This window comes from Chiloscyllium plagiosum, unplaced genomic scaffold (genome assembly GCF_037043375.1).
Source record: "Chiloscyllium plagiosum isolate Xiang-an unplaced genomic scaffold, Cpla_swu_hap1 HiC_scaffold_16, whole genome shotgun sequence".
NCBI lineage: Eukaryota > Metazoa > Chordata > Chondrichthyes > Orectolobiformes > Hemiscylliidae > Chiloscyllium > Chiloscyllium plagiosum.
In genome coordinates this window covers 35,256,761-35,280,091 of record NW_028270154.1, presented here as the reverse complement: position 1 = coordinate 35,280,091, position 23,331 = coordinate 35,256,761, and the positions used below count along the sequence as shown (strand labels likewise).

The 23,331-nt window shown below is 40.4% G+C and overlaps 1 protein-coding gene across 8 annotated transcripts in view; it reads right to left on the bottom strand.

The window, feature by feature from the left end:
- Positions 1-394: 394 nt before the first annotated feature.
- The window catches only part of jade2 (jade family PHD finger 2), a 207,523-nt gene continuing 184,586 nt past the window's right edge, over positions 395-23,331 (bottom strand). For all 8 annotated transcript variants that reach the window (XM_087995275.1, XM_087995282.1, XM_087995276.1 and 5 more), the window contains one exon: positions 395-11,779. In XM_087995275.1, the coding sequence (XP_087851401.1) occupies positions 10,833-11,779 (947 nt within the window). In that variant the 3' untranslated portion in view covers positions 395-10,832. The remainder of the gene's footprint in view (positions 11,780-23,331) is intronic.

Here is a 23,331-nt window from a genome sequence, read left to right as displayed (position 1 = left end):
TAAACTTTGAATTTAATAAAGGCCAGAGGTGCCAAGTTGTCAGTTCTTCTCCTGGTCAATGCTTGAGGACCTTGGTGGGTGCAAGGGAAGTAATTCTCCAGCAGGATAGTTCTGCCCCATCCTCCCCACCAGGTCTGCAACCATAAGGCTCTCTCCATGTCCACTCCAGCTTCTCCCAAAATGAAAATGGCTAAGCTGGAAGGCCAGCACACTGCTCTAAGGCATCAATATTTGAACATTTCCACCTCTGCTTCCGACTGGAATTGAAAATTCTGCAAATATTTCCCCTGACAGCTGGTGAACTGCCTCCAGGATGAGTTACTTTACACGTACAACTGGGGTCATCGGCCTCAGGATAAAATGGAGAGAAAGTAATTGAAAAGTAAGACTACTGTTTACTTGTAAAACACTGCTTTATTGATTGTATGCTGCCAATGATCTGACAAATGCCAAGTTATCAAACTCATTAATCAGCGATTTCTTTCTCTTTGTGTATAGAGTCCCTCTCTGCACAGTCTCCTTCTGTACAAGATGTTCCAGTGTCTGTCGAGGGTCTCTTCCTCTCTCTCTCTCTCAAGACTCTGAACTGCAACTTATGCTCCAATTGATATCAAAAATTGGACAATTAGAGAACTTAGCAATTCCAAGTCAACATTAACAGCAATGCAGTTACACAAAGTACACAACTTCTGATACATCATATTGCTTTAAAGGTCGCTGACATGGAAAATGTACAAAAGATTAATAAGTCTGCAGTTTATACGATTCCTTTTGCACTAATGGAAAATACATTTCTTCTCTACAAAGGATTTATAAGTACTCTAATACAAGAAAATAAATATTGCAAAAAAAAAGCCAAAAATAATTTAAAATAGCATTTCTTCTTTATATATATCATCTCCATTATTCTCTTTATTAACAAATGGCACATCACTTTTCCTTGAAACAAAAGACATACTCGGTCCCCTGCTTGCCATAATTGTGTGACCTCCCCAAGAGCTCACACTGAATTTTAATATTTTACATACAGCGCAGACAGCAACTTAATTCGGACAACAGACAAGATTCCTTTCTTTTGCAGTTTCTGTAATGAGTACATATGATGGAAGAAACTACTCAGCAGGCAGTATGGTCTAGGATTGGAATACAGTATCAGCAAACAGCGTATATGTATATATTTTGTTAACTGTTTAAGCACATTGAAACAAGCACTGGTAAAAGGCAGTGTGTTTAGTAAGGTCTGGACTTCCTATGGTACATACTGTTGCTACAGTCTAACAAAACCTGAATATGGAAAGCTGTTTTTTCAAATGTTGTCTATATCTCTGTATACACTACATTACCGAATCTATATGCCCTTTACATTGATACAGCAAGCACGGGTAATCTACAGAGTCTGAATGTGACTCCTTTTGAGAAACTGGAGCAGAATATCCATTCTGAAACATCTATAATTTCATCAGTTTCTTCAACTTGTTAGTATTGGTCATGAGCTGACCATTCAATAAGCTTGTGCAATGACTCCAAATCAATGATGGTGTGTGAATTATTTATACTAGTCTATGTATCCTACAACTGGAAATTTATATGAACCACAATGTTAGACACACTGGATACCTCTTCTTGAGAAAGTATTGTTGCTTTTTTTCCATACGTATTACATGGGTCTTAGAATTCATTAGTTGCAAGTTATTTTCCAGTAAAATGCAGTAATACCTTCACAATCCTGAGTTGTCAGCACCATCTGACATCAACAATAGTTGATAGTATCTGCAACTCAGATTTATCAGTTCAAAAGTAAAATGCACAAATTATCTCATCTCCTACTAAAAGTAAAACAGCACAATCTTTAAAAACACAATTAACAGATCAGGAACAACTTCAAGGCTAGAATTTCATCAAGTGGAGTCAGGTGAAAGTTTTACATGCTCAGCTTATTAACAAACTCCTGCGCCAGTGATAACCTCCTGGATGCCTGCTGATTAAACATGAAAATCAACAGGAATCACTGAATCAGATTCTGGTCTGTAATGCACTCCAAATATGTTACTGACTTTAGAATAATTAACCTGTTCAGATCTGTGGGGCAAGTGGGACTCGAACCCATACTTCTGGACTTTACCACTGTGCCATAATACCCTCATTTTAATACACTACTACACACATACAGCTGTCTGATTCACTCAGTTAGACCATTGGTCACAACTTGCTCCCAGAATTTGTCACTCTACACACAAACCAATATAAAGCTCCTGATTAGAGCCAAATTTACGTTCTTGAATGTTCATCATTCTGTGCATTACAGAGACTTATGAAATAGACTTCTTGCAAACACTGTAATTCTTCTCTGTACCTTAATGATTTTGAGAAATTGCAGAGGGTGCCTAGATCTGAGCTGGATGGGATAACTATACAGGGCAGTTGAGCTGCTCCAAGAAAGTTACTTTTGCTTGGTGTAGTCACTCTGACACAGATCTTGCTTAATTTAAACGTTAGTGTGAAGCACAAATTCTATGCTAACACATCAGATTCCAAAATCTCTCTTTTTCTTGCCCTCCTTGTTCGTGCACACAGTCCCGTATCTCAACTCCACCTACCAATAAGTTAGGCCATTCCACAGACTAACAACCTGACAAGCAACTAGTTCTAAAACTGCCACACACTTTCCCTTTTACTATGGTTTATGTCTGTTTAGTTGTATTAAGACACTCCCTTCACAAGCAGAGAGTTATTCAGCTTTGGTCTGCAATAGACATCATTCATTTTCTCTTTTTAGATTTAAATATTTGGGCTTTTGGTTACATAATGTCTGTAAATGTTGATGGAGCTCCACTACCCATTTTAGACTACAGAGGCTGCATGGGGAAGAATGGGGAGGTGTGCCAACACAGGGCATATATATGTCATTATTGCTAAGGCATCTCTACATATATCCTTTGAATTATATATTTCTCATTACTTCTCTAATCCAGAGCATTACCTTGGAACATGCTCATTACTTATGAGAACATCGTCTGTCTGTAACATCTAACTGTGAGTGCATATTAATGGGTCTATAACAGAACTTGGCTTTGCTATATATAAAAGCCACATTCAAAAGTCATTTTGATAAATTACACAATGTATTTGTCAATTAGCATATTATGAGAATCCTGAATGTTTATAAGAGTACAATTCAAGAAGCTGAGGTATTTACTCCAAAATTTATCTACCATTTTGTCTTCAGTGGTACCATAAACAGGATTTTTGTAGGCTCAGAATCCTTGATAGGTTTTTGAAAAACGTAATCAACTCATGCTTCTACCAGCCCAACTCACTGATTAAATCCAGCTGCATACTTTTATTCCTATCTTGACAAGAGGTTAATAAAACATGAATCAATCTTTGACTAAAGCAATTGTTCCAATTGTATGCTTCTAATCTTGGTATACATTTCACCAATTTTACTCTACAAGGAAATATGGATGAATGACTTCTACATCAAGTTGTTAAAAGTTTTTTCCAAAATTATTAACTCAAAGCCTATGGTTGGAAACCCATTGATAGATTTTAAAAATGGAGAGATTAATATCTAGCATGATAAATTGATCAGGATTTTGTACGTTTTACTAATAAACACACAACTTTATCTTAAGAGATAAAGATTATTCTGTTGAGGAAGGTACAGAACAAATGAAAGGAAATGGAAAAAGCAATGAATTGAGAAGTCTAAAATAATATAAACTGTAAGGTATCAATGAATATCATTTAACTCAGACACACTTAGGCTGTTTTTATTTTGTTTTTAGGCTGTCTTATGGTTCTGCCCAGGACTACCTGGGCAAATAGATCTGGGCAAAATGTATTGGGACATGTTGTGAAAAACCATTGTTGAAGACTTAATAAACAATTTCACAGTTGGTACACATGCACTCTACAGGAGTTTAAATTAGCCTGTGATTTTTCCACAATCACCGTGCTTTTTCCTCTCCGCCAACTGTTTTCTTGGGTTTACAAGCACAAGCCACGTAATATCTACTGACAGTTTCAGATTGCAGCAGTCGGAAGAATGATCACTGTATGTGATAATGGGATTCAGAGTGGAGCACAAACAACATTGACAGAAAAACAAAGCAAATTTAATATTGAACTTCTCACTAACATTGTGCCGTATCAATAGGCTAGCTGGTAATTAGTTCAACTATATGATAACCAATTAGTGAGCTGTGCACACATTCCAGGCTGAGATTGTAGTTTAACACACTTGTTTCTAATGACATGTACATAAAAGATGGTTACTTATAAAAACAAGAATCGTTTAGGTGCAAAATGGCATTAAAAGAGCACAGCACAATTCGATGACTGTGAGGAACAATTTTGTTTGCTCCAAAATTGACTATCTGGGGAAAAGGCCAACGGTCTTCCCTGAGGAGATGAATTGAGAATACCAGAGGGCCAGTCATGTGTGGGTTATTTCCATGTATCCAGTTGTAATGAACTCATAGCGACATCAGCAGAAATCAGGGAGGAGGCCCTTTTCCTCTCAGGAATACAGGCTGTGTTTAATGCAGGGAAACTAGGCTCCTGGGATCTGATATTGTATGCTTACAATGAAGTGACATTTACTTCTCTGATGGTTTAACCAAATAGCTTTTTTGAAAAAAATGCATCACATATGTCTTAAGGACATTATTGAGTATGGGCCAAGGCAAATAAATATTCACTGATTGATGACTTCATTATATCCAAAATGATTCATTAGATGGGAATTGCTGAGGAGCTGATAGATTACAAAGGGAATGACAAGCGTTTTCTGTTTTACTAAGTGAAGGCTCTTCCTAACCTTTTAACAAAAAAATTCAATTTAATTACTTTTACTGTTAAAGTGACTTGAGAGGAACAAATGTTTCCAATTGCATTTTCCTTAAATTAACAGTGCTCTTGATAAGATTGTGCTAGTCTTTGATTCTAAGGATTCAGTTTGCAGACCCAGGTTCAGTGTGTTCCATTCTTTCCAGACTGCCTCAAGTGGTAATGTAATGAAGCAAAGCATCAAAATAAATGAGAGATTCCAGTCCCTTGTTACATTTAGTTATTAGTGTGACAATAACTGAAACACCCTCAATTTTTGAGGAGTTCAGAGACTCCAATCCATACTCTAATCGTTGCAATTATCAGCAACAAATGCCAATATATAGTCATCATCAGGTGTCTCTTTGAAGTTATGCATGATTAAAGTCAAAGTGCAGGAACAGTAAGTCTTTTTTCAAACCAATGATATGTGCTAAGGACACGGATAATACCAATGGCCCTTTTTTCCTTCCCTCCTCTCCCGAAGAAAATGACTCGAAATGAGGAATCAACTACCAGAGGCCACACCAAATAACCAATTCACATACGTGACCTGAGAGTGTAGTGAGTACTATGGATAGGCTAAGGATAAGGCTAGACTGCTAAACTCTAATCTCACATATTTAAACCCATCAGACACCAGTCAGGAATAACACATCCAGATATTTTCATTCTTTTTTTCTTGCTCGGAGACACTACTGGCTAATGACAACTCAGGCCAAGATCAGCAGGGATTCAAACCTGGAACTTTCCAAGTCTGTGTGGCTTACTACCAAATCATACAGAAATGTACCACATAACCCACTCAAAGACCTGTGAGACATCCATGCTCAAGGTCACTGTTACTAAATTGTGAAAGATGCTGGTCTTGATGTAAACAGATTCTTACAATAGTCTTGGCATGGGTCAGTCGCTGCGGGAACTCAACATTTTATGTTGTTCATCTGAACTTTCCTTTATTTGGTGTCATTTTCACATGTGTTTGAATGTTTATGAGCTAAAAGACTCGACACACGTGACATATCAGTAAGACAGAATGGTAAACTTCTCATGAACTATGAGTTACCTTTTGTTGAAGTAATGTCATTGGTACAGAAGCATATTTGGGGGGGATGCTGATCGTCTTCACAACATCACATGACAGTTATACAGGAATCACCCTAAACTAAATGGGATGGCCAGACAGCAGCAAAACTGGGAAGATGAGGCTTCCTTTTATGGACAGTCACGGATCTTCTAGCCTGGCTGCATTTCTATTTGCTTTTGGCACATAATGAAGCAAAACACAGGTGCAGATTCCTCAGTTTTCCAAACAAGGAACCTCTTAAAGAGAACAGATACCAATATATAATTTACACTGCCTTCCCAGCCAAAGTTATTTATACCAGGGAAAGGAGCTGGTGGCTGTTAACAGAAGCATCCCAATTATTTTAGAGAGAACTCAGTGAAACTATGCAGCTATCTAACATACTGACCCATATGAGAGGAATACTAAGACAATGCAATAGAGTCAACAACTGTTGGTAGTTTACTTCAAGGCAAGAAATAGCAACTGTGATTTTATAGAACCAGTTAGATCAATGAATCTTGCTTTATCATTTGTCTCAATTTTAAGTTGTATTTTTTCTGGCAAGTTTGATGGAAATGCATTTTTGAAACAGGCTCAGGATTAAGACCATTTTAAACAAATTATGTTATTTGGTGCAGGAGGAGTAGAAAGACATGGTACTCAAGGTTTCAATATAGCACAATACTGAGAAACCCAGAGTAAGCCCTAAACTGCAGCAGATCTAACCCAGAATTGTTCCATACTGGCAGTGAAGGCAAAAATGAAACTGTAGTTTTGCTGGCCTTATGAATATACAGACCTTATTTAACTTGAGATTTAGTGCATCACAGTGGACAGACAGCACAATCTAAATTGTGCATTTTAATGGAGTCCTTTGAAGTTCTGATCACCGCGAATCTGAATTAATCATCACAGTCACGTGCTATTTCAGGCCCATATGACAAGGCTGCAGGTGCTTAAGAAACCACAAGCAAACCTCATCTCAAATTAGGTTTTCAGTCATAGTTGCTACTTATTGGCCAGAAGTGCTGTAACTTTGGTTTAGATATCTCTGGTTAACAACACATCCTGTGAGTTTTCAGTAAGTACCAATGTTATCAGGAAGTTCTTTTTGTAAGGACTTCCTTTGTTGACAAGAAATTCCTATCACAGAAGTGTTCTGTGCAAGGTAATGTATCATTAGCAAAAAATTTTAAAAAGTTAACCTGAACCATTAGTAACACATTCAATGACTAACAAGTTTAAGGAATGAGGGACTAAACTTTATCTTGCCTCCAACTTATTTTTTAAGTGGCTGAAAGCTTCCCGAGAAACAAAATGATCTTTTAGCTTATAATATAAGTGTGAGTGGTCATCTGATAAGCCTTCTTTGAACTTACCACAAACTTGATTGTGGTTGTAAAGTTTAAAGACTGTCACAGTTGAAATTTGAAATGGTCATATCTTTGGGTACTAATAGCAATCTATATACAACTTTCATTCAACACAAATACTTTAATCTTACTGCCTAAAGATTAAGTCATCTGTTTAATGTAATACATTAGGGAGGAAGTTCTGAAGAATAACATTGAGTTAGCTGATGGCCTTGGCACTAACGGTGAGTTATATGGAGGGGTTAATCAAAAAAGCCAGAATGGGCGAGTTTAAGGGTCTGGGAGATGGAGTGGTACGAGGCCTTAATAGGATTGTTGACAAATCACCAAGACTTTACATTTTAAACACTTACTGACTGGATTCACTATAGGCCAGCATGGAAAAAATGATGGTTAAGTGAGACAGAAATTGGGAAATTCCTCTAACTGTTTTGTTCACACGGCTTCACAGGAGATGTTCTACAACTTCCAATTATGTGCGTAAGCAAGGTTTCATCATGCTTGCTGAAAAGTAACCTCAATGGAATACCAGCAGATCCAATTGGTTTGCTCAGTTGGCTGGATGGCTGGTTTGCAATAGAGAATATTATCAATGATATGGATTATGCAGTAGATAAGCTTATCATGAAGGACTTTCCTTCTCAACCTCTCCCCTTGCTTGAGGCATGGTGATCAGGCATCTCTCTCTAATGAGAGAGCATTCTTATAGTCTGGTAGGACTATAGCAACTTTAGCTTTTAATGTGGGATATATGGTGACATTTTTAGATCAGCTAGAGTTTAATATGTCAGTGAGGAAGACATTAAAGGAAACAAAGTCACAGGTGGGCAACAGTTCTGTGGTTTAAAAAAATGAGATGGAATTGAGCCAGTGATTGCAGTAGATGAACAGCTAAATTCTGATGGAATAAGTGGCCAAGGAGGAAAGTAAAGTCAATGATAATGATGCAAGCCTGGTGAGGGCTGGAACTGTTGACTTCCAAGTGTTTACTTCACAGACATCTCATTCACAGCTTGATGTCAGGCAGACAAATCTGGAAGCACAGAGGCGGTAGTGGGACTGAGAGAAACAGTGTAGAGGTAGAGCTGGATGTCTTTAGCATACATATATGGAAACTGACCCCCGCCAGTTAATGTTACTACTGAAAATCAGTGTTGTAATCTATGTACATTGTCTTTTGAAAGGCGGAAGTATGGAATATTGAGATGTGTCCTTTGGATTTAGCTTTCACTTACCCAATACATCCTTTAAATGTACATTAGTGAATTCGGTGCTGATGCTGAACATGGCATTAAAATAGCTTTAGAAATTTTGATACTTGAAAATGTTTTACCAAGTAATACACCCTGATATTAAGCAATGCAAAATTATTTTACATTCAACAAACTGTTCTACAGGGGTTTAACACTCCTGCATACACTATAATACTGCATATTACTGGACAGAACACACCTGAATGTATGTAATATATAGTAGATATTGTTTTAGATGCTGTATTCACTTGTGTAAAGCAATGTGTGACCAAGACATAACAGACCTCTGTTATAGTCTAGGGTTGATCATAATTCCAGGCAAAAATGTGCGGCCAGCATTCTGCTGGTGAGAGGCAAGATCCAGTGAAGGGCTCATTGCCTTGCTGCTAGTCAGTTTCATTCCCCAAATGGACACCCATGCTGCAACCCTGTGTAGGATTAGTAATCTTGGAGGTCAACAGGCAGGGAGATCTGGAAGGAATCGGGTCGGGGATCTGAAAAATGGCTGAAGTGGCAGAGGTCCACCTTATTCTAGTGGATCCCCGAGTAGCACTCCTGCCTCCCCTGGGCCAATAAAACAATGTTAGTTATTTTTGGAGCATCTTCCTCTTCCACACAACTCAACTGGGTTGAATTTGGTTAGAGTACACTCTAACGAGCCAGCCCTCTGAATTGTACTGAGGTCCTAAGTACATCATAAGATCCCATTTTGCATACACTAATGAGGCTGCTGGCCAAAATCCTTTTTAGAACAATGAGTGGGCCACAGCAATTCTAACTCCATGATACTGCCATTACTGCCAAGCAGGCTGAGTCATAGTTTTCCCTAATAATTCATCATTATTATACTCCTGTTTAGCTGTATATGTTGTGTGTTACATATAATGTTTTGGGCCCAGAAGTCATGCCTTGGGATATCTGAGTATGAATGTTCATGTTTGCTTGAAATTTCTCTCACTACTTTAGTGGAAGTGTTCACCTGTTTAAATAGGCCAATTTGTCTGTTAAAATAGTGGAGAGATGAATTTCAAACATTTATACTCAATGGCACAATTTCAAAGCCTATGCATTGTTACTGGGTATGTACTCAAATGAGTTGTAGGGTGTTACACTTCTACATTATAATAGTGTGTAACTGTCTATAACATACCTAGAGCAATATAAACTGTGTTACTGGGTATGACTCCAGTATACTTTATAACTGATACTGCTGTAGCTTCCTTTTTAGCATCTGGCTACTTCCTAAAGTCTCTAAAAGTACAAAAAAAAGTCCCTTTTGCTTTGCAACTCTTGAACGGCCTATGAAGTCAGCACATCCTTCGTTGTGACAGACTTCTAAAAAGTGCATTTTGTGCTTTATTTTTAGTAGAAGATAAATGCCACAAAATTCTAGTCATTTTTGTTTTTCTGCTTGCTTGTTGTCATCACCATCACCGAAGAGTAGCTTTGTTTTTCTTATTCAAAATCTTAATCACAGGAGAGTGACGTCTGCCAACAGATTGCTCATGTGTCAACATGATGCAGACGGATTGCCAACCTGGATAGAGCAATGATCTTGCCCCCAAAATAGTAAATAGGGTGACTGTTTAGCCTCCTGTGACTTTATGACAGTGCAGAACCAGAAACTAAACTCGGCAAATGTTTCTACATTAAGTGTAGGATAACAGATGGCTGGTGCTGAGTTATGAGGCAGCAATTCAATCAACAACTCTGGATGATGCCACAAATCTCAAGACTAAAGCTTGAAGGGTTTATGAATTCTTTCAAAGACTGAATCACTGCCTTAAACTTACTGTCAACCAGTTAGCTTTATAATATATAGTGTATAGTTTCATCTGTTTTTTAATTATGGTTTCTTTTCCTACTGTCGTGCAGGAATTGGGTAGAAGAAGCACAATACAGGAGGAGAATAAAGAAGACAGTGATACAATGCCTGAAGTTATAGGGCATCAAATAACTGGCACTCTGGAATCATGAAATTATTATTTCATGGATCACCAAGGTATAAACCACACACTATATAGCATGGTTAGTTACTTTGATTGCATGCTGGCTTATTACAAGTTGAATGACCTACTGTTCCAAAGGGCTTTTACTGACTAGAATTTTAAAAGTTCACTACATGATCTTGTTAGGCTGGCAGCTGTAGGGGAGAGAATGAAGAGAGGCAGTGACACTGAATCTTTAACCACTAAGTCAGAACTTGCACAGAAAGCATTTCAAGGGTCAGATGACCAGCAGAGATGAGCGCATGAGTTGTAATTGGAATTGAGCCACCTGACTTTTTTATCCAGTTACCCTGGATACTCAGGAAGCTAGAATGCTCCTTCTGACAACCTCTCCACCACATTTTCGGTGTACCACCACGCTTTCTGAATTCAAGCGCTGAAGCCTTTGTGACCTATTTGCCATAGATTCTGTGTCCGAGTCACTCATTTCAGCATCAGAAAAATAGCCATCAGTCTCGTTGTCGAAGAGTTGCTTCATTTTTGTTGTCTCTTTGGACTTTTTTTCTCTGTCAGGGCTCAGCTGCTGATATTTGTTGCCCAGATCCTGCTTCTGCACTTGTGACTTCCTGCTTTCTCTTGGTTTTGGAATCTTGAAAGTTACCCAAGATTTAGGGTTTGTGGATGCATTAGGCACTTTAACTGAAGAACTGGGTTTAGATGAAGCAGGTTCAAAGTAGTCCAACATTTCACCAATGTGAGTGATATTCCTTATTGGGGACGTACTGGGGAGAGCTGCTTTAGAACTGGAATGCTGTGAGGCCTGCTTTTTGCTGATCTTTCGCATATCGTTGGCCCTTTTGTGACTTCCATTGGCTTTTGACGCTGGTCCCTTTGACCCATTGGTGTAACTGCCCTGCGTAGAAAGTTCAGCGGAGTTATCACACCAGGACGTGCAATCTAGTGGACAGTTCAGCTGTTTCTTTTGTTGATTCTTGGTGTGAATGATGCCTGTGCAATCTTGTAGGGATTTAGGCTTGCTGTCTTCTCCTGCTTTGTACCTGGATTTCTTTTCCAGTGCGTAGGATGGTTCTGACTGAGGATCGCTGGCACGGTTCACTGAACCGATGCTAAGTAATGACTGCTCGTCATGAAGAAGTTTATCTGACAGGAAACTTGGTGCCTCTTCATTTCCTGCTCCACTGTGCAAAGACCAATGGCTCAGGAGGTTTTCTGTCTTAACCTGAACAGTCTGGGCCAACCAATTCTGCAGAAGTTCCCCATCCAAAGAAATGGAGGATGACAAACCTGGAAAAGAAATACCACAATAAGCAAATCTCAGTGTTATACTTTATTTCAGATAATATACACATGCTTAGGATAAAGATTCTTCATTAACTCTCAACTACAATTCAGAATTATTCCATTTCAGGCCAAAGTGTAACAGGCCAGTTTTCAGATGAAGGGACTGTGGTATGAGATGACAGCGCCTGATGAAGCTTTAAGGTTTTGGGGGTGGTGGTGGTTGAAGGGGGAGGGGAGGACAGTGAAACCACAGCATTGGGAACCAGCAATTTTTTTCCCCTTCCTGCAGGCTGCTTAAAAGGTAGACAGCTCCTGGAAATCTCTCCTTCAGAAATCCAAAGGAAGATTGTCACAGTTTTGTTGGCAGAACCACTTTTGAGTAAAAGGCAGACGGAAATCCTCCGAAGACAGCCTGTGCACATCAAAACAATGGGAGTGGTCCATCAGCCACGGCCATCACCTCAGAATCCGCTCACGGGGAAAAATGGAGGGAAAAAATACTTTGAATGGAGAAGGAATACCAAGGTGTATCAATGGCTCACTATAAACAAGGAAATAGTTGGATAATCATGAACCAGAACTTAGTTCACCTTTAGCCACCACATCTGCAATACAGCTTCCAAAATAATGGTGCCATATCACTTTATCAACCTTCCAAATATTAACAGTTGCACCGGCAAATTACAAGAGTCAGAAGGATTCTGGGTAATCCAAGATGGAGGAAGGGAAAAATCTCAGTTAACTAGAAGAATAATACGGTAGTTACGGTAGCAGATTTTAACTTTCCAAACATAGATTGGGACTGCCATAGTGTTAAGGGTTTAGATGGAGAGGAATTTGTTAAGTGTGTACAGGAAAATTTTCTGATTCAATATATGGGTGTACTGACTAGAAAAGGTGCAAAGCTTGACTCGCTCTTGGGAAATAAGGCAGGGCAGGTGACTCAGCTGTCAGTGGGGGAGCACTTTGGGGCCAGCGAGCATAATTCTACTAATTTTAAAATAGTGATGGAAAAGGATAGACCAGATCTAAAAGTTGAAGTTCTAATTTGGAGGAAGGCTAATTTTGACGGTATTAGGCAAGAACTTTCAAAAGCTGATTGGGGGCAGATGTTCACAGGTAAAAGAGTGGCTGGAAAATGGGAAGCCTTCAAAAATGAGATAACGAGAGTTCAGAGACAGTATATTCCTGTGAGGGTGAAAGGAAAGGCTGGTAGGTGTAGGGAATGCTGGATGACTAAAGAAATTGAGCGTTTGGTTAAGAAAAAAAGGAAGCATATGTCAAGTATAGACAAGATAGACTAAATGAATCCTTAGAAGATAATAAAGGCAGTAGAACTATGCAGGGAAACCTCGATGATCTGAACGAGATGGATGGGCACTATTTCATTCGGATAATCGATTATTCGGTTAATCGATTAAATGTCTTTTCTCTGGCGCTCGAAGTTTTTAAAATCCGCTCCCCGTTCAGGAGACTGCAGAAGCACACAGTGCACGAGCCCCCACCCCCAACCCTGGCCAACCCTGCCCCCCGCAACTGACCAACACCACCCCCAAACTCTGTCCAACACCTCCGCCCGCCTGGCAGCACCGCCACCCGATCGTCCAACACCTCCCCCGCCCGTACCTCCAATACCATCCCCCTGACCGCCCCTGTCCAACATAGCCCCCTGCCCGCCACCCCCATCCCCATCCAGCACTGCCCCGCCCCCTCTCCAGGGCAGCCAGACTGGACACCAACAATAAGACTGCGGACGCAGCTGCCTTTGTGGGGTAAGTCTCCACACCCACACACACAGCCACAACCACACACACAAACTTTTACTGCAACTTTTTGACAGGATCCATCTTTGCACTGAACAGGGCAATGTTGGTCAGACTATCTGGAGAAGAGGAAGGGATTAGGGTACACCTCTTTGTAAAACTCCAGCGAAAGTGTGGGAAGAGAGGGCGGGAGGTCAGTCATTTGGAGGCGGTGCCTGTTTAATCACTGTAAACAAAAGACGGGATCAGTGTTGGAAACACATCTTTGATATAATGTTTCTATCGGGGCCTCGAGCTCTCCTTTGGATAATCCGATTTTCGGATAATTGGTATTTGGATAATCGAGATTCCTATGTACTTAAGAGGGAAAGCAGGAGGGCAAAATGGGGACATGAGATAGCTTTGGCAAATAGAGTTAAGGAGAATCCAAAGGGTTTTTACAAATACATTAAGGACAAAAGGGTAACTAGGGAGAGAATAGGGCCCCTCAAAGATCAGCAAGGCGGCCTTTGTGTTGTGCCACAGGAGATGGGGGAGATACTAAATGAGTATTTTGCATCAGTATTTACTGGGCAAAGGGCATGGAAGATACAGAATGTAGGGAAATAGATGGTGATAGCTTGAAAAATGTCCATATTACAGAGGAGGAAGTGCTGGATGTCTTGAAACACAGGACCGGATTAAGTGTACCCGAGAACTCTGTGGGAAGCTAGGAAGTGATTGCTGGGCCCCTTGCTGAGATATTTGAATCATTGATAGTCACAGGTGAGGTGCCAGAAGACTGGAGGTTGACTAACATGGTGTCACTGTTTAAGAAGGGTGGTAAGGACAAACCAGGGAACTATAGACCAGTGAGTCTGATGTTGGTGGTGGGCAGGTTGTTGAAGGGAATCCTGAGGGACAGGATGTACATGTATTTGGAAAGGCAAGGACTGATTAGGGATAGTCAACATGGTTTTGTGCGTGGGAAATCATGTCTCACAAACTTGATTGAGTTTTTTCAATAAGTAACAAAGAGGATTGATGAGGGCAGAGCGGTGGACGTGATCTACATGGATTTCAGTAAGGCATTCGACAAGGTTCCCCATGGGAGACTGTGAGCAAGGTTAGATCTCACAGAATACAGGGAGAACTAGCCACTGGATACAGAACTGGCTGAAGGGTAGAAGACAGAGGGTGGTGGTGGAGGGTTGTTTTTCAGACTGGAGGCCTGTTGCCAGTAGAGTGCCACAAGGATCAGTGCTGAGTCCACTATTTTTCGTCGTTTATATAAATGATTTGGATGTGAGCATAAGAGTTGTTGTTAGTAAGTTTGCAGATGACACCAAAATTGGAGATATAGTGGACAGCGAAGAAGGTTACCCCAGATTACAACAGGATCTTGATCTGATGGGCCAATGGGCTGAGAAGTGGCAGATGGAGTTTAATTCAGATAAATGCGAAGTGCTGCATTTTGGGAAAGCAAATCTTAGCAGAATTTATACACTTAATGGTAAGGTCCTAGGGAGTGTTGCTGAACAAAGAGACCTTGGAGTGCGGGTTCATAGCTCCTTGAAAGTGGAGTCGCAGGTACATAGGATAGTGAAGAAGGTGTTTGGTATGCTTTCCTTTATTGGTCAGAATACTGAGTACAGGAGTTGGGAGAGAAAGTGAGGGCTGCAGATGCTGGAGATCAGAGCTGAAAATGTGTTGCTGGAAAAGCGCAGCAGGTCAGGCAGCATCCAAGGAACAGGAGAATCGACGTTTCGGGCATAAGCCCTTCTTCAGGATTCCTGAAGAAGGGCTTATGCCCGAAACGTCTATTCTCCTGTTCCTTGGATGCTGCCTGACCTGCTGCGCTTTTCCAGCAACACATTTTCAGTACAGGAGTTGGGAGGTCATATTGTGGCTGTACAGGACGTTGATTAGGCCACTTTTGGAATATTGCATGCAATTCTGGTCTCCTTCCTATCGGAAGATGTTGTGAAACTTGAAAGGGCTCAGAAAAGATGTACAAGATTGTTGCCAGGGTTGGAGGATTTGAGCTATAGGGAGAGGCTGAACAGGCTGGGGCTGTTTTCCCTGGAGCGTTGGAGGCTGAGGGGTGACCTTATAGAGGCTTATTAAATCATGAGGGGCACGGGTACGATAAATGGACAAAGTCTCTTTCTTGGGGTGGGGGAGTGCAGAACTAGAGGGCATAGGTTTAGGGTGAGAGGGGAAAGATGTAAAAGAGACCTGAGGGGCAACATTTTCACACAGAGGGTGGTATATGTATGGAATGAGCTGTCAGAGGAAGTGGTGGAGGCTAGTGCAATTGCAACATTTAAAAGGCATCTGGATGGGTATATGAATAGGAAGGGTTTGGAGGGATATGGGCTGGGTGCTGGCAAATGGGACTAGATTAGTTAGGAAATCTAGTCGGTATGGACGAGTTGGACTGAAGGGTGTGTTTCCATGCTGAGCATCTCTATGATTCTATGACTCTATTTTGTTTTCAGTAAGATACTGGCACAGGTAAAAACAATGATTGCAAATGCTGGAAACCAGATTCTGGATCAGTGGTGCTGGAAGAGCACAGCAATTCAGGCAGCATCCGACGAGCAGCAAAATCGACGTTTCGGGCAAAAGCCCTCCTGATGAAGGGCTTTTGCCCGAAACGTCGATTTTGCTGCTCGTCGGATGCTGCCTGAATTGCTGTGCTCTTCCAGCACCACTGATCCAAGATACTGGCACATTTCACTATCTTTGGCAAAATGGTATATAATGGAGAAAATGTGAATTTGAACAGTTTGGCAGAATTGAAAGAAAAGTATGTTATCGAAATGATGATAGAGTGCAGAGCTTTGGGATATGGAGGGATCTGGATGTTCTTGTGCACGAATCACGATTGGTCTGTATGGGATACAGCAAATAATTAGGAAACCTCATGAAATATTATTATTTCTAGAGTGGGACAATGAATACAAAAGAGGGCTGTTCTGCTGCAGTTATACAGAGCCCTGGAAAGACCACATCTCTACTGAGTACATCTTATGAGGAATGATGTAAATGCAGAGGCAGTTCAGAGAAGGTTTAATAACCTAATATCTGGAATGAGGCAGGTTATCTTACGAGGGAAGCTTGGACAGACTGAGCTGTAACCACGTGGGTTTATAAAATTAAAAGCTAACTTAATCAAAATATGTAAGAGGGGTCTTGACAGGTGAGATGAAGAGGATTTTACCTGTTATGGCAGAACACAGAGCTAGGGTGTCCTATTCGAAAAAACAGTGGTGGCTTATTTAAAGCAGAGAATAGATTATTTGTTTTCTGAGGGTTGAGAGCCTCTGGAACTCTCTTTCTGAAACCATGATGGAAGCAGAGTCCTGGAATACTCTTCAGGCAGAAGTAGCTCAGATACTTGTTAAGCAACAGATGAAAGGTTATCATAGGCAGGAATGTGAATCAGCCATGACCTTAATTAAAGTCAGAGCTGTTTCGAAGGGCTGAATGGCCTACTTTTAAATTATATGTTTGTAACCCTTTACAAAAGGGAAAGAGGAAAATCATGTGATTTCCCACAGGGTATTGATATAGTAGCCACAACAATGCAGTTCGTACCAGATTGTTTTGTAATGTTAATGGCTTTATGCACTGAATGACTTAGCCCTGCCTGAGTTTCAGCCACTGCATTTAAAACTTCCTACCAAACTGTCCCCACTTCCATTATGTGAAGTCAGTGCTGGAAGCAATGTTCTTTTTCTAAAACGCGTTTTTACCCTTCGGAATTTGTTTTGGCTCACAATCTGAAATTCCTGTCTACTCATAGCAGATGTTTGGGAGCATCAAAGCAGTCTGTGGGCACGTAAAATTGCTGTAACAATTTCCACGACTGACTTGTTTGGTTGGCTCTAAAGGTGCAGTGTCTGTGCCTCTCCTGTATAAACCTTTCTGTGAAAATCTCACTTGTACTGGCCTTGATACTTGGAGCTGTTGTCATGTGTATCTGCCGCTCGCTTATTTCCTTCCTGTTGGCCTGCCTTCCCCTCCTGGGAAGTGGTTTAGACACTGGGGGTGGGTGAGGTTCCAGATTGCTTGGTATTTCCTCAGTTCGACCATCAGTTGTTTGGATAGGTGCTTCAGCTATGTGTTTGTGGTGAGGACAGCTATACTCTGACCTCGCATGGAGCTGCACCTTCCTGCAGTTACAACTTAGCACAAGCTTTGCTGCTGTTCTGTGGAGACCTCTCCGACTCTAGTGGGCAGTCCCACTTGTCCCCTGACACAAGAAAACTCCAGATTTTAAAACTATTCTAAACTCAAGCAAAACAACATTGTAAACATTCTCTTCAGTGCAGTTTCAGGAAAGGACTACAGGTTAGCAAGGTGAAAAAAAAGCATCCTGGCTTATTTCCAAAGGTGTAGAATTTTTAAGTCGGAGATTTGTGCAAAACATTAGTTAGATTATACTTAGAGCAATATGTGCAGTTGTGGTTGTCATGTAATAAAATTATTTAGACATATTGTAGAGAGTGTATAGAAGATTTATAAGCATGATACCAGTAATGCTTGAGAATACATGTCAGGAAAGGAATGGAACGCTGGGTGTGCTTTCATTATCGAAAATACATCTGAAGGGTGATCCAATGGAAAATTTTAAAATTATAAAATGTTTTGATAGAGTGAATAAGGAAAGAATGTTTGTTTCTGTTTGTCAGGACTAACTAGGGAACATTACCACATTACACTCACCAAAACGTTTAACAGGAAATTCAGAAGAAACTTTTTACATAACTTGAAAAATGAGGAGAGTACAAGCAGAAATAATCCACCATCCATGCTTCTCCACACGGATTCATTCTGAATCCCTACCTGAGCTCTGAAACTTTAAAATACGTAGCTCAACAGGGGTTATGTTTGATCAAACCAAAGTTGAGGTGTTTGCTTGATTGACAACTTTATGAGGTTATAATGAGTCTTTCTCCGGTCCATGTCCATATGTTTATTTTTAAGAGGTGTAAAGTGGGGAAAGGTTCTGTTGCTTTCATGACCGTGTTTGAATTACACTTTTATAGGCTTCACAACCAGCAGTTTTATTTTTCAAAGCAGTATTTCTAATTTTTTTTTGTTTCAAAATTTGAACAATTACCATTGTTATTGTATGGCTCTTTTGTTCCGGACAGAGTTCCTACTGGATGAATGCTTATGGAGGTATCATGAAGGGCAATGGGAAGTGGGTAGGGAGAGATGAAAGCATGACTAAATCAATTCTAATAAAATTGCGATGAAGTCTCAGTCTCAGTGAACTGAGATGGAATCTTTGATCAAACCTATCTCAGCCTTGCCCACTCCTGTGGTTGCCTATCCTCTGCATCTGGGACCATCTGGCATCTTTCCCACCTCAATCTTTTGAAGTTAAGATTCCATTTAATCGGGTTTTTTAAAGTGAATTAGGTGTGCTGACACAGGAGGTTTCCTGAGATGAATCACACCCCTGGATAGTGAAAATCCAACCAGTGACTTCACATCACTGTGATAGGCAGCTGGGAGGGAAATGCAGATCCACTTTCATTCTTGATTGTCACCTTGTGATTTTCAGATTCCACCCCATGGCCAAACATTTGCCAAATTTCACTGTTCACGGTCACTGTTCACATTCATAAGTGAATTACAGTCAACTGGACAAGATACCAGTGATCTTGGAGAAAGAGAACCAGGGAGGGCTAGAGGAGAAGAAGCTGCTAAAAATATCATGTTGGTGTTCTGAATAAGAATCTTAATAAATATATATGAGTTCCCAATGTAATGTTGAATGGTGATTTGGGGTCGTGATGCCCATTTGGGCCAGTTTGCTCAAATGGCCAGCTGGATAATTGTGGTGCTGAATAATTCAACGGTGTGACTTCAATCACCGCTAGGCTCAAGGCTACTTCCTTAAGTTTTGCCCAATATAGTGCTATGGCTTTAATGGTGACCAGAAACCATTAACAATGAGGATGCTACTTGAAGAGAGAGAAAGAATAGTAAGTTACCTTCACAATTCTTAACTTCCTACCCAAATTAATCAGATAAATGTGACCCCAATTCCTGCTGTCTGTGAGGCACTTCACCCAATTTAAGTTTAGACATTCTCAACTCAGTTGCTTGTGAAAACTGCCCCTGGCCTGGTTTACATTGGGAATTCTCAACAGACTGTCACGATCATAGTAAAATGTCGGACGGTAAATTTTCAATTTGAATTATGTTTATTTTCATTCCCTAGACCGCTATGGACTAAGAAACATTGACACATTTAAAAAAAAAGGAACAGGAGTAAGCCATTTTACACTTTGAGTCTGTTCTGTCATTCAATGCAATCATTGCTGATCATTCAACTCAGTACCCTTTTCCCTCTTTCTCCCTTTGATCCCTTTAGCCCTGAGAACTATATCTAACTCCTTTTTGAAAACATTCAATACTTTAGCCTCAATGGCTTTGTGTGGCAGAAAATCTTTCAGGCTCACTACTCTTTTGGTGAAGAAATTCCTTCTCATTGCAATCCTAAATGGCCTATCCCATATTCTTAGACTGTGATGGTCTTTAGAAATAAAGAAACATGGACTAGAAATGGCTGCAATGAACACCTATCCACAGACTGAGACAAGTTCTGGAAACCACTGTGGTATAAACAAAATCATCTGAACTTAAATTTTATCCAAAGAGTCCGATATCAATAAAATCCCATTTCCTGTTTTAATGTGTATTTGTACGGTAAGTTACAAATATCTGACAAAAGGAGGTTGCTTGCAACTCTTCATCTTGGAATGCCAATCAGGCCAGATGTGGGAATATATAAAAGAACCATTTTGCAGTTGCTGCTTGGTAGAGTAGCAGAGAGAAAGTGAACAGAGTGCTAATAGCAAGGCCTATAGCTCTCTCTCTTTTTCCCTGTTTCGTTCTCAACATCTCAAAAGTAAGCACTGGTGATAAAACAATTCAGAGAAATATTCACTTAAAATTCAAAGATTCTACAAATTTTGCCACTGCTGACTCGGCAAACTATTAACTAAACAGCTGTGGTCTCAGGTTCAACTAACCTAACCGAAAGACTCTCACAACCTATTAAACTGCACATTCTATAACTTCTTCTTATATCAGACACTCTCTTTTCTTAAGCTTTATAATGTGCTTGAATGTGTGCTTGATATCATGTTTTATTATTTTTCTTGGAGTTAGTAAATAATAAAATTCTTCTTTCTTTCACTCAAGAAAACTTTGAAATTGGCTCCTTAATTCTGATCTAGTGACTGCACTTTAATTGAAGTATGAAGTAGCTACATGCTGAAAAGCATTAACAATCTCCGTTGTGGTCTCAGGATGGGGTTAAAAAGCAGCAGATGCATCCACCTGGTCATAACAAGAGGTTACAAGGATGGGTAGTTGGTAAATGGACAACAAAACTATCAAGCTGCTGCAGTAAAAGATGCTTTTCTGTTAAAACTGAGGAGAGGAAGCTTTATTCTGTATATGCATCAGATTAATTACTTCTTTTCCCTTGGAAACGTCAATGGAGCTTTGTTTTGCCTCCATCCAGCATCAATTATAGGAAACACTTAGTAACTTCTCTGAATGATTTACCTTTTTCCCTCCTGTCTAGAAGTATCTGATCACCTTGATTTTCTTCCTATCATTAGAAATCTAAGGTACATGCATCAGGATTCTCTTCACGGCCCAATGTCCCTTGGCACGTTTATGACAAAGATGAATGGAAGTACTGTTTCACTAATGCATTATAATTTAAATACAGCATCCCTGGACATGCACAAATTCTGTTTCATTGTTGATAACAGTTCTTCAGTTTTGAGCGATTTTAACTAGTCTATGATTTCCTTTTGCCTAATCCCTTTTCTCTAAGTTTCATGTTGATCAATCAAATAGAAAGAAATTTATCACTTTTTGCACTGCACGATATGATTAGATTAAAGATTAAATTCCCTACAGCGTGGAAACAGGCCCTTTGGCCCAACTAGTCCACACCGACCCTCCGAAGAGTAACCCACCTACACCCATCCCCCCCCCCCCCCTAACTAATGCACCTAATACTACGGGCAATTTAGCATAACCAATTCATCTAACCTGCACATCTTTGGACTGTGGGAGGAAACAGGAGCACCCGGAGGAAACCCACGCAGACACGGGGAGAATGTGCAAACTCCACGCAGACAGTCACCTGAGGCTGGAATCAAACCTGGGTCCCTAATGTTGTGAGGCAACAGTGCTGACCACTGAGCCACCGTGTCACCCCAATATTTTAGCATTTATTACTTAAATAGTATTTTTCAACCTATGGCGGAACCACAGCAACATTTTAAATGTTGCTGAATTATACCCATTTCTGACTCTTTTCTCATCCTAGACACAACTCATTTAGTTCAAGTAGCTCTATAATACCTTTTACTGAAATATCAGTTTTAAGGCAAAACCCCTTACTTTCTTTAAAACCACCTATTTCTACCCTCCATAGTACTGGCGGTCTCTGACCCAACCTCAGCTCATCTGATGTTGAAACCTTCATCCATGTCTTTGTTACCACTACACTTTACTATATCAATGCATTCTTGGCTGGTCTCCCATCTTCCACCCTGTGTACACCTGAGGTCCATCCAAAATTTGACTGGCTAGTTCGTAAATTGCAGCAAATCCTATTTAGCTACAGGCTAAGTGTTTGCTGACTTGCATTGGTTGCCAGTGAAGCCACACATTGTTTTTAACATTCTCATTCTGGTTTACAAACCTCATCTTTCGTTATCACTCTTCTTATATCTGTAACTTCCTCCAGTCCCAAAACCCTCTCAGAATCTTTGCTCATTTAACTCTAACTTCTTGATCATCCCTAATTCTAAAGTGCACCACTGGTAGTTACACTTTCAATTACAAGGCCCTAATCTCTGGGGTTTTACACTCTCGGAATCTCTCTGATCCTGTCTGCTCATTTCCTTCAATTTTTCTTTTATTTAATTTTATTAAAGATTGGATATCCTTAAGAACCCTTGGGAATGCGGTGATGAGCTGCCTTCTTGAACTGCAGTGGTCCATGGGCATTCGGTATTAGGGACAGAGTTCTAGAATTCTCATCCAGCATCTGTAAAGGAGTGGTGGTCTAGTTTCAAATCATAATGGTGTGTGGCTTGGAAGGGATCTTGCAAATGAGGGTGTTCCCATGTACCTGTTGCTCTTGTCCTTGTCCTTTGAGGTGGTGGAGCCCATGGGTTTGCAAGGTATCAGAGAAGCCTAAGTAGGTCACTGCAAGTGCCTCTTGTAGATGTTACACATAGCTACCGCTGTGCGTCGGCATTAGGAATGAGTGAATGTTGAAGATGGTGAATGGGTGTTGATGAAATTAGCTGCTTTGTCTTGATGGTGTCAAGCTTCTTGACTGTTGTTGGATCATGCAAACAGGCAAGTGGAGAGTACTCTGTCACACTCCTAACTCATGCTTGTAAATGGTATATCAGCTTTGGGGAATCAGATGGGCCTATGGTTTGAGGAGTGGATGATGGAGTTTAATTTAGATAAATGTGAGGCGCTGCATTTTGGAAAAGCACACCAGAGTAGGGCTTAATGGTGAGGCTCTGGGGAGTGTTGTTGAACAAAGGGACCTTGGAGTGCAGGTTCATAGTTCCTTGGAAGTAGAGTCACAGGTAGATACGATAGTGAAGAAGGCATTTGTTATGTTTTCCTTTATTGGTCAGAGCATTGGTCAGAGTATAGGAGTTGGGAGGTCATATCGCGGTTGTACATGACATTGGTTAGGCCACTTTTAGAATACTGTCTGCAATTCTGGTCTCCTTG